Genomic DNA, 12,131 nt, shown 5'->3' with positions numbered 1-12,131 from the left:
TTAGTGTCCCGTGTGATGTGTGCCAGAGAGGAGCGCCCTGGGTACGGGGCACGGCCGAGCGGCATCCTAGGCCTGGTGGGCATCAGAGAAGCCCGTCTAAAGGAGGGGTGCTGGGGCTTAATCCTGAAAGACTACTGATGTTACCTAAACCGAGAAATGGAAGAAGAGTGCTCCCAGTCAAAGCTTGATCAAGCGAGAAAGGACACCATACTGCCTTAGAGTCCATACATTTATTGAGTAAAAACAAAACCAACGGCAGACACAGTCAATTCGGTTTGCTTCTGATTGGGCTGCTGTCCGTGTGCAGCAGAGACGAACTGAGGTGAAGAGAGGATGCTGGCAGGGGACACGGAACAAAACGCTCTTCCATGTACTATAAAGGCAGCATCACAGGGCAGTGGGAGCCAGTTAGCACAGGCGGGGACGCCACGTTTATGTGCAGGGATCAAACCACAGGGAGCAGGGACCTCCGAGAGAGGAGAGGGCGGGGCAGGGACGAGGCGCGACAGGGCTAGTGGGAGAATAGTGTTCGGTGCAGATCTGCTGGCTCACTTGGGGAACACAGTGACCACGTCGTAGCCTTCCGGTGGGGTGACCCGCTCTCGGGCATGCTTTTCACAGTAGATTTGATCTTCCACAAAGAAATGGCCCTTCTGCTTCAGGTTTGTGCCACAGTCGGTGCACACGTAACACTCAGGGTGGCGGTGGTGGTCCCGCAGCTTCACGAACACGCCGCTGCGGGAGGCAGGGAGGAAGCGGCCCCGTTAGTGACAAGCACAGGATGGTGGCACCAGGGCCAGGGGCTCCCCCAAAAGGCCCATAAAAGACAGAGCAGGCCTCCCATTCCTGGGGTCCAGAGACTTTACTCTTGAAACCTTCCAGAAGTCTCTCCCAGGTCAATAGCGTGGCCCCACTTCTTCTGTTTTTGTTTTGTTTTTAAATATATTTTTATTGATTTCAGATTAGACGAGAGAGGGAGAGAGAGAGATAGAAACATCAATGATGAAAGATGATCATTGATCAGCTGCTGCCTGCACGCCCCCTCCTGGAGATCAAGCCTGCAATCTGGGCATGTGCCCTTGACCAGAACTGAACCTGGGACCCTTCGGTCTGCAGGCCAACGCTCTATCCACTGAGCCAAACCAGCCAGGGCTTCTTCTGGTTTTATATGTTCGTACCCTAAGGGTTCTCTGCTGAGGAAATCAGCACCTGGCTCCGGGGCACAGAACCTACCTGGCCGCTCTGCTCCGTATTCCAGGTGGGGTTTCTTTTCTTCCCATCACACCCAGCATGTGCAACATTCAGCACTCTCCTCACTGTCATGGTTTACTCAACGTGTAGGGCCCCCAATGCCCTGGGAAGGCAGATACTCACACGATGCCGGTGCCGCATTTGTCACACATGGGCAACTTCTGGGCATTTCCAATCGATGCAGCCACTTTGGTGACCGGAGCTTTAACACTTCTGAATCCCGAGGGCTTGTTGGGATCCCCTAAAATGAGGAACACACGTGGGTTGGTCGGGAAGAGCAGGATTGCATAAGCATCCCTCAGCTCTTTCAGAGCCATTTATATGTGCGTCCCAGCAAGGCCATGGGCAATGGAGTCAGACCTGACTGCGATCCTGGGTGAGTTACTTAATTTCTCTGGTTCCCAGTTTCCTTTTCTATAAAACAGATTTCTTTTTTTCGTTTGTTTTCCCTTCACGGTGTCACAAAAAGATTTTAAAATGCACATAAAGCCCTCCCACAGTACCTGGCACGTGGTCGGCCCACAAAACACACATTACATTCTGATTAAATACATGCAAACAATGATAAGGGTACTTAAAAATGCCTTAGAAAGAATACATCAATGGAAATATTATCTGATCATCAAAAGACTGTATTTAGAGGGTGAAAAAATCCAGTTCACCAGAACAAACACTACAGCATCGCTCAACAAGCAGCCGGAGGAAAATCGCCTGCTACCGAGCACAGCAAGCAGCTTCCTGAAGTCAGCTCCATGCACCTAAACCACCCATTGCCGGGTGCTGACCGGGCCACAGCCCAGTTCATTGCGTCTTCAGAGCTCCACGCCACGGCAGCTATTAGTAACAGTAAGCTCCCAATGTTACCATTATTGCTATATATTTGGCTGGCTGTGTTTCCATATCACTTATTTCTCTACTGTGATGTGCCCTAGTTGTATTGTTATGCTCACTGGCTATATGCACGCCTCTGTCCAGATTGCAAACTAATAGAACACTAGAACGCTGTTTTACATATTTGTCAATATTCCACAGAGCCTAGCGTAGGGCTTAGCAAATAACAGAGGCTCAGTAAGTACCTGGGAATGAAAGGTGAAATGTCATGACGAATGCAGGATGGTCTCTACCTTAGTCCAACATGCTTTAACTCAAGAAGCTAGAGGAGAGGAGGAGGGAGGGGCACCAGAGCCTCCTACTAGGCGGAGCGTCCACCTCCCTTTGTGCAATAAGAAGTCAATCCAAAACTGGGCACAAGCTGGAGCAGCTGGATAAACCCATCCCGGCTGCAGCTTGTTCGGCTCTGCAGCGCCACCTGCTGATGGGATTTTCTTCTCTCTCTTATTCAGCCAACACTGCAAACGCAAAGTTCATTTTACCGCCCTCTCAACCAACTTACAGTAAAAATACCAGCTCCCTTAGCACTCTGGGCAACTACCAACATTTCCAAATTTTCATTCTTTCAGGGAACCTTGAATATCAAAGCTTTCTGGATAAAAAAATGAAAATGAGTTGAATAAAGCACAGCTTTCTTTTTATCCATCTCACTGCTTAGCATGGCTCCCCATGGTCTAATATAATCCAATTCCTGGTCCTTAACATAGCACCTGGTGACCTCCACGATCTGACTCCAGACCATCTGAGGATTCTCCTGGAACCCCGGGCATCAGCCATTATGAACCTCGATATTTAATGAGCCAGTCCAGGTTTCTTATCTCAGAACCTCTGTGATTTCACTGTGTTTTCTCAACCCATGACGTCTCCTTACAAATTTTCTCTCGTTGAAAGCCTCCTTTAATAGACAAATAAGTGGGTAACAAGAAATGGTATATATGTATCATACTGTTCAGCCTTAAAAAGAAAGGACCTTCTGGCCCAGCTGGCCTGGCTCAGTGTTGGAGCATCAACCTATGAACCAGGAGGTTACAGTTCAATTCCCGGTCAGGGCACAGGCCCGGGTTGTGGGCTCCATCCCCAGTAGGGGGCGTGCTGTTTCTATCTCTTTCTCCCTTTCCCTTCCTCTCTGAAATCAACAAAAATATGTTTTTTTTTAAAAGAATCCTATATACTAAGAGAGGAATATGCTAATTAGCTCTTACGCCCTGAGGCGTAACACCAAGTGCATCACGACCAGATCATGGGTCAGCAGGAAGGTGGGCCAGCGAGGCACAAGCAGGCTGTGGAGAGCTACAGGAGGGGGCAGGGCAGCAAGCTCTGAGGGGGGGAGGGGGAACTACAGGAGGGCGGGGCAGCGGGCAGAGAGCTACAGGAGGGCAGCAGCGACCTACTGGCGCAAGCATTCGTGCGCAGGGCTACTAGTAATAATAATGAAAAGAAAAGAAAGGTCCTTCTAACACAAGCTACAACATGAATGAACCTTGAGGACGTTATGCTGAGTGAAATAAGCCAGTCACAGAAGGACAAATATGGTTTGATTCCATTCATAGGAAACCCCTGAGACAGTCATGGAAACAGAAAGCAGAACGGTGGTTTCCAGGGACTGGGGGAGTTAGTGTTTCATGGGCAGAGTTTCAGTTCTGCAAGATGAAGAGTTCTGTGATGAATGAGGGTGACTGCAGCACAGTATGAATGTACTTAATGCCTCTGAACTGTACACTTCAAAATGAGAAGGCCCATTGCAAGTCTTTGGAGTTATCACCAAATCCTGCTGCACACGCGTGGGGACCTCGGTGACTGCACCTGGCACCTGACCACGTGCTGTTTCCTTCGTGCGGAAACAAGGGCTTAGAGGTCTCACAGCGGGTCAAGGGCGGGTCCCAGGTGCAAGTCCTGTCTACCTTGCAGTGCTGCTTTACCAACCAGAGCCTTCTTGAATGACAGGAGCCCTCATCAGGGGTTCCCAATGCAGCAGACAGCCTCCTAATGCTGACTCCTAATGCTCCTGTGACAGGAAACAGCTGGGCTAGGTGTGGTGGGAGCTCATTCATATTCTCTCTCTCTCTCTCTCTCTCTCTCTCTCTCTCTCTCTCTCCTCACTTCTCCTCTCCTCTCCCAGCTTTTAGGATCTTAAAAGTCACACCTTGCAAAGCACACTGTGCTCTCTCCACAGTGGGGTGGGGGGCACCCTGCAGTCACCTTTGTTTGCACAATGACTGGATGACTGGCCCTCGCCCTGGGCCTTGAACAAGAGCCGCTGGCCACCCGCAGAGCTGATTACCTTTCTCCTCCGATTCCAGGATCTCCTGCAACACCAGGAATGAAGTGGACTGTTTCGGGGGCTCATTTAACTCCTGTTTCTCCTGAAGCATCTTGTAAACTTCGGATTCTTTGTCGATGACGAGTCCACTTGGAGACTGAGAATGCTCTAAGCTGTAAAGAATGTTTGGAAATTCATTAAGACATGTCAGAAGTTAAAAAAAGCTCCCCAGGCACCCCCTTCCAAGGGAGGACACCCCTGAACCAAAGGGTGGGTGGGCCCCATGCTGATGGAAGAAGGTCTCCTGCCGATACTGCGAGGTGCCCGGAGCCAGAGCTGGCTGCTGCTTCAATGCCGTCAGGAGCTATTTTTCAAAAGAGTTTTAGTCACTCAATTACATGTTGGCCTAATCCCATGGAATGGGAATGTTTTGCTTCTTTCTAAATTACATAAACAACATTATGCCAAGAGAAAATTTAGCAACGGGAAAAAGTCAACCGCGACCTGACCACTGAAACCCCAGCGGGTCCCTGAGCACAGGCCACGTGTTCCCTCACCAGCAGAAATCGCAGTGCCCGGACTCCTAAGGACAGCAGCCTGCTGCTGCCTCTCTGAACCCTCATACTTCTCGTGCAAGGGGCTCTGGTCTCCTCGCCCACAACACAGGACAACAGCATCTGCCCTGCCCCGCCCACAGGGTTGGCCCTGAGGATGAAAAACCCCAGGGCTTTTGTAAACTGTCAAGTTCTGTTCTGCTGCAAGGAGGGGGCAGAGGCCTCAGAGCAGACCCAGGGACTGAGCAAGCCAGCCTTGCCTCCCGCACCTTCCCGGCCTCCCTGGGTTCCCCAGACAGGATGAGACAGGCGGGGTTGGGGGCTCCTTCCCCCAGGGCCCATGTTCCAGGGAGGAGCCTCTGAGTTAGAAGAGGGGGGAGACTCAGTCCCCTTAACCTGACATCTGTCCTGATCCCAGGCCTCCCAGCACCCCCACCCCACCCCCACCGCATGCCCAAGCCACACCACCGCACAGCAGCACAATGGATCCACCTTGCAACTTGTCCCTCGTCTTGTGTTCAACCAGAGGCCACAGTGGTATTTTAAATAATTTTTTAAAAATTGAATTCGGAGAGTAAGGGAGAGGGAGATAGAAACATCAATGATGAGAGAGAATCATCGATTGGCTACCTCCTACACGCCCGTTACTGGGGATCAAGGCCGCAACCCAGACCCGTGCCCTGACGGGGAATCGAACCGTGACCTCCTGGTTCATAGGTCGACACTCAACCACTGCGCCACACCAGCTCTGGGTCACAGTGGTATTTTAAACACAGGAATCAGACTGTTGAGATGTGGCTTAAGTGTTCTCATCCGACTTAGGACCACATATGTAGTTTTAGTAACAAAATACAAATTTAATCAAACGCATCTCCTGTGGAGTAAATGTTCACTACAACGTAGAAAGGCCCTGAAAGACGTGGCTCTGCTTTCCTCTCTAAACAGATCACCTCCTGCCGCTCAGCCACAGATGCTTTTTCAGAAGCTGCCAACTCCGAGGGTAGAGGGACAGTGTGCCCAGGGAGCCAGGAGCAAATACCAGAAGGTGGTGCAATCTATCCACGCGGCAAGTTTGTGAGCAGCTGTAGTTTGTGAGTAACGAACCACACGCCATCCAGCCCACCAGGCTGTCTCCCAGGTAAGGATGCAGGCAGACGCAGGCCGTGGCTGCCAACCGTTTCTCAGCGAATCTAACCACCTTGTCCTTAGGGCTGAGGCCATGGTTACACATGCAAATGAATTACAGTGATTATGTTCTACTCACTCATTTCCTACCCATGGAGTAGTTATTTCACATTCCATTTTAAAAAGAAAACGGAGGTATATGTTTCCTGGGCCATTCTCCCCGTTACCGCCCCCCTCCCTCCCTTATCCGTCAGCCTCCTGGGGCACTGGATGCTCATGTCCGGCTGGAAGCGGCGTCACCTGCTCCAGTGGAACCCCAGATTACCCCTTTGACTACAATCAGGCTCTCACGATAGAGGACGAAGCCCTCAAGCAATGACACATGCTTTGCTGATGCCACCCAAGGTCAGGATTCAAGAAGAAAGACTCATCAGCTGGTCACTCCTGCTGGCTGCCATGGTCCCTGCCTTTGCCTGTCCCTCCCACCGCAGGGAACTGTGGGAGCCTCCCAAGGGCCACCTTGAAGAATAGCTTTAACCAGGAGCCATGTCTTCCTCTGGCCCACCTATCAGCACCGAGGTTCGAGCTCTATGCCTCACTCCTTCTTTGGGTCTGGAGTTCTGAGCTTGCCCTATAATAAATGTATTATATTATTTTTGGTGAATCTTTTTTCTCTTACATGTAGGACTATTTTAAAATCAAGATCAGACCATGGAATGTGCTTAGGGAGAATTTTCCCCCTCCTTGGGTGTATGCTGTTATGTCTGGAAGCCGCCGAGGGAACGCTAAAAACGACAGAACCCAAACCACAAGGTCATCACATATTCTCCCAGCAAACAGTCCTGCAAAGCATTCCCAGGATTAAAAAAAGGGAAAACAATTTACATTTTTTCTCAAATAATGGTAATATATTCCTACCGCTTGACAATTTATAAAGCACTTCCAATATCCATTACCTTATTTGAAGCATTGATATACAGCTAATTCAGAAATAGTATCCTAAGACACAAAGTCTAAGTCTTAGACATCAGACTAGGAGATATTCATAAATGACTTCACAATATCTTAAAAAATAATTCTAGGACAAAAATACACATTAGAAATGCAGGGGGGAAAAGTACTGTCACTTTTATATATAGTAACAGCATTGAAGGAAAGAATTCCATAGTGATAAGGTTTCAAAAAATATCATATGCATGACTGAGTCACCAGGAGGAAAGGAAACTTGTAGGGGTGGGATGCCAAGAGTCACCACATTCTTCTAAACCCAATCCTTCCAATTGTAGTAGCAACATACAAGTTTAATCATTTCAACTTCTTCGGAGCAACTACACATTACAGCTGTGTTTCCTAGCCCTTGTTTCTTCCTGAGTCATATTTGGTGCTGACTCATATGTGGTGCATTAATTACCTAAATGTTTAATATTTTCTCCTGCTCCTTTAGGCCCTGACCGTAGGGCCTGTCTCCCCAGGGACATCACGGACAGGCCACTCCCAGCCTGTGGAGGTGGCTGACACCGCCAGGCATTTTAGGATGCCAGTGGTATTTAGAATGTAAGAAGAAACTCCCCTGAGCTGGCTTCCAGAGGAAGATTTCAGAGGCCTAGCCTACAGCCTTGCATGACACACAGCCTGCTGCAGCCACAGGAGCAGCTGGGGTGAAGGTCAGAATGTCAAGGAGGACAGGGAACAGCCTGGCTCTGGGAGCTGGATCCGCACTGCGAAAATACAAGTAAATGGAAAGGCATCCATGTTCATGGAAAAGGTAATGTTATTAAAATGTCCAATAAAATATCCATACTGCCCAGCCCGTGTTTGCTCAGTGGTTGAACACTGACCCATGAACCAAGAGGTCCCCAGTTCGATTCCCAGTCAGGGCACGTGCCTGGAGTTTCAGGCTCAATCCCCAGTAGGGGGCACGCAAGAGGCAGCTGATCAATGTTTACCTCCCTCTCCCTTCCTCTCTTAATAAAAACATGTTTTTTAAATGGTTTAGATGATGTATGTTACGCTATGTGTTTTTAACCAAACAATAAAAAAAGATAAATCCTCAGAACAGAAAAAAAGGAACCAATGATACATTTCAAAAATCTCAAGAGCCCTAGCTGGTTGGGCTCAGTAGATACAGCGTCAGCCTTCGGACTGAAGGGTCCCAAATTCTATTCCAGTCAAGGGCACATGTCTGGGTTGTGGGCTTGATACCTAGTAAGGGGTGTGCAGGAGGCAGCCAATCAATCAATGACTCTCTCTCATCATTGATGTATGTATTTCTCTATCTCTCCCTCTCCCTTTCTCTCTAAAATCAATAAAAATGTATATATTTAAATTATTTTTTAAAATCTCAAGAAATGAAACAAGTCTCCAGTGAATTATGCTGAGTAATAAAAAGCCAATCCCTGAAAGTTACATACTATATGATTCCATCAGAATAACATTCTTGAGCTAACAAAACGATAGAAATGGAGAGCAGATTAGTGAGTTGCCAAGGGGGGGTGGTTGGGAGGGTGCAGGGATAGGAGGGAAGCAGGTGTGGCTATGAACGAGCAGCCTGAGGAATCCTTGAGGTGATGGACATGTTCTGTCTTGATCGTATTCATGTCCGTATTCTAGTTTTGTTGTGCTGTAGTTTTCAAGACGTTACCATGGAGGGAAACTGGGTAAAGGGTGCAGGGATCCTTGCTATTATCTCCTGTAACTGCAAGTGAATTACGCCAAAATAATAAAAAGTTTAATTCATTTTAAGAATCCTTTCCCCAAATGATGTGCAGATAATACTAACTATCCCCCAAAGTGCTAATTGGAAATGTTAATGCCTGATTTTCATGCAGGTTCGGGTAAAGAAGGTACACTGACTCGGATAAATCCTCATGTCTGGGATACCCTGGTTACCCAATGTTCACAAAAAGTGCAATTCGTGTTTAGAAGGGGAGCCGGGTCAGAATGCTCCTTAAGGCAGTGATGGCGAACCTTTTGAGCTCGGCGTGTCAGCATTTTGAAAAACCCTAACTTAACTCTGGTGCCGTGTCACACATAGAAATTTTTTGATATTTGCAATCATAGTAAAACAAAGACTTATATTTTTGATATTTATTGTATATATTTAAATGCCATTTAACAAAGAAAAATCAACCAAAAAAATGAGTTCGCGTGTCACCTCTGACACGCGTGTCATAGGTTCGCCATCACTGCCCTAAGTTTTAGTCTTCAAAGGCCTAGATGCTGGGCCTGTAATAAGAAACCAGAGGAGTAATTATGGGCCCGGGAGAAGGCGGAGGAACACCCGGTCTCTGTGGCTGCGGGCAGTTTAGCTGGAGGGGCCAACAGCCGCCTCCTGACGGAGCTGACCAGCTCCGAGTGAGTCAGGCCTAACATAATCCCGCCTATCAGCTGAATAGAACAATGCATCTCATTATTTCCTCTGCACCTGCTTAGAAATCCGCCTGGTGAGTATATGGCAGGGTTGCCTGAAAACACAATTTGGAACTAGTAGTATCTTGAGACCGTCGTGTTGGTTATGGGAACCCAACCGATTACTTGATGAAGGGGCCACCGATACACAGGACGGTGACTAGCCGAGCTGGTTGGCTGAACTTAAGCTGCGGTGCTGGGAAAGAAAGAAGCTTATCGTAAGTCACAGCGAAACGTGACTTCTCCATGACGCCCGTCTACATGCTTCTGCTCTTCTGGGGGAAGCCCCTGTGCTCCCGAGTGAAGGGCGCGGAGTTCCTCAGGGGCAGTGAAATCAGTAGTAACTGAGCTCCTGCCAGGGGCCAGGCACCAACGTGAGCGCTCCTCACGCATCGCACTTCGTTCTCTCAGTAACCGGGGGATAGTTAGTACGACCCGCACTCCATGGGAAGAGGACGAAGTCTCCTGGAAGCTTTCTGGTTTGCCGGCGATCACACCGCTAGTAAGAGGCAGAGCTAGAACGGGAGCCCAGGCCCCGCTATCTACACAGCCTGTACCTTTAGGAAAGTATCCAGCACCATCACATAGATCAAGGGTGGGGAACCTTTTTTCTGCCAAGGGCCATTTGGATATTTATAACATCATTCTCGAGCCATACAAAATTACCGACTTAAAAATTGGCCTGCTATATTTGGTCAAACATTTCATATACTCACCCCTCATGCCTTGGCAGGGCCAGACCAAATGATTTCTCGGGCCGGACGTTCCCCAGCCCTGACATAGATAATGAAATCTAGGCCCCAAATCATCACAGAATGACCCGAGAGCCCCTAAACTCAGTTCAAAGAGGTCAGACGGCAGGTGAAATGCCGGACAGAGCAGTATTTCCTGCGCCCACAGGTGCACAGGAGGCGCTTACTAAATAACTGTTAAACTGAACAGATCCAGCGGCCCTCCCACGCAGCTGCGCGTGTGCTGGGAGGACTGGCGGGTCCCCCGCGTCTGCCTTCCCAGTTAAATTGGGAAGTGACAATGCCGTCTGTGTTCTTGTCTGATGAGGACATGGCCCTGGGACATCCTACAAGACAGACACAAACACACACACACACACACACACACACACACACACACACAAGGCCGCTTTGAAGTGCACGGGACAAAGAAACTCAGAGTCAGCACCAAGGGGTCAGGGATGACCTCAGATGCCAAGCTAGCCTTGGGGAGAAAAGCAAGGGGCGCCTTCCTTGGCTGGGGGTGCACAGGGGCCGCTCTAGCAACAGGCCGGTAAGCAGAGACCCCACAGGCAGGCAGCACAGCCTGTCCGGGCGGTTTCTGGGCCGTGAGCTCCTGGTGTTCCCAGTTTCTGGATTCATCCTCAGAGTCTGGGATGGAGTGGGACCTGGGCCCCTCTGGCGAGGAAATCTGAAAGGTGACTTTGGATAAAGGCTCAGAGGCCACTGCAGCCAACAAGTCTTCAACCGGAGGGGACAGGGGCTGGAGGGAAGGCTTGCACAGTGTCCGAACAGTCTCAGACCTAATTGTTTCAGACTGAGGGAGGGAGCAGGCGGGGAGCATGAGAGAGGAAGAAAGGAGACATTAATGAAGGAATAACGGCCAGAGCCATACTAAAAATACCTCCCAGGCACATATTCCTCCCCGTGCATAGCAGCTCTTTCAATTAGGATGTGTCATTTCCTGGGTTATTGACTCCAGAACAGGGAACATTCCACTTGGGGACAGTGACAGAAGGTCACGTTCTCAGCCTCCCCCAGCACCAAGGCAGCAAAGAAGAGCAATCATGGCCAGGGTGTTTCCACCACTCAGCTCCCCCCGAGCTGCTGGAGAGAAAGCCGCCCTTCAGTGTGTGCCCGTGGAAAGCCTGGGCGGCCCAGCATGCTCTCTGTTTCGGGTACCCCAAAAGCTCCCCCTGTCACCCCAAAGGACATCATCACCTCAAGCCAGCAGGCCCTGCAGGAATCAGAATCTGGGGAAGAAGCATCAGTAGCCATTTTGCCTTGGTTACTGCAATGACTGCAGGGACAGCTGGTAAAGCCAAAGTCACATAGCCAAGTCCCCCCTGCTGGACGCTAAGAAACTGGAAAGGAACTCGCAGTGCCTTTCGGTGCCGGGCACGGGAGACCTGCGTGCAGCGGTTGCCCAATAGCATCTGGCTCTTCTTCAGAGAAAGGGGAACTACACGGGTGATACGGCCAAGGAGCCCTCAAGAGGCCCACACAGCCCTTTCCAAACACTGAAGTCGCTTGGAACCTCTTGTGCCTTAACGTCTCCTACCCGGCATTTGAAGCAATGGACTTGCAATTTAATCACCCTCAGAGCTGGGCAGATTCTTATTAAAGGTGAATTGGGGAGATACTGAACAACGAAATGGGTTCAGAGCTAACACAAGAACTGCGGATTCCACTCAATCCTCAGAGATCAGACAAGTCTGGACCACACATATTTTCCAACAACTTTGATTGTCACCAACATTAAAGATCAGGAAATTTCAGATAAAAAGAGGCATTTAGACTTCCATTCCATTGCAACTAATCAGCAAAAATGAGGCTCCGAGGCCAGCATGTGGGGACAGGCTGGAGCCAAGGAGTGGTTCCCCTCTGGATGGGGCGTGCACGGGCCAGCCG

At 49.5% G+C, this 12,131-nt stretch overlaps 1 protein-coding gene across 1 annotated transcript in view; it reads right to left on the bottom strand.

The window, feature by feature from the left end:
- Positions 1–211: 211 nt before the first annotated feature.
- Positions 212–12,131, bottom strand: part of PDLIM1 (PDZ and LIM domain 1) — a 20,728-nt gene continuing 8,808 nt past the window's right edge. The window contains exons 4-6 of the mRNA XM_014532726.1: positions 4,424–4,575; positions 1,375–1,492; positions 212–735 (exon numbers count right to left, since the gene is read on the bottom strand). Coding sequence (XP_014388212.1) covers positions 549–735; positions 1,375–1,492; positions 4,424–4,575 — 457 coding nt within the window. The 3' untranslated portion in view covers positions 212–548. The remainder of the gene's footprint in view (positions 736–1,374; positions 1,493–4,423; positions 4,576–12,131) is intronic.

This window comes from Myotis brandtii, unplaced genomic scaffold (genome assembly GCF_000412655.1).
Source record: "Myotis brandtii unplaced genomic scaffold, ASM41265v1 scaffold902, whole genome shotgun sequence".
NCBI lineage: Eukaryota > Metazoa > Chordata > Mammalia > Chiroptera > Vespertilionidae > Myotis > Myotis brandtii.
The sequence above is the reverse complement of the archived record's forward strand: the minus strand, read 5'-3'. Positions and strand labels throughout refer to the sequence as shown.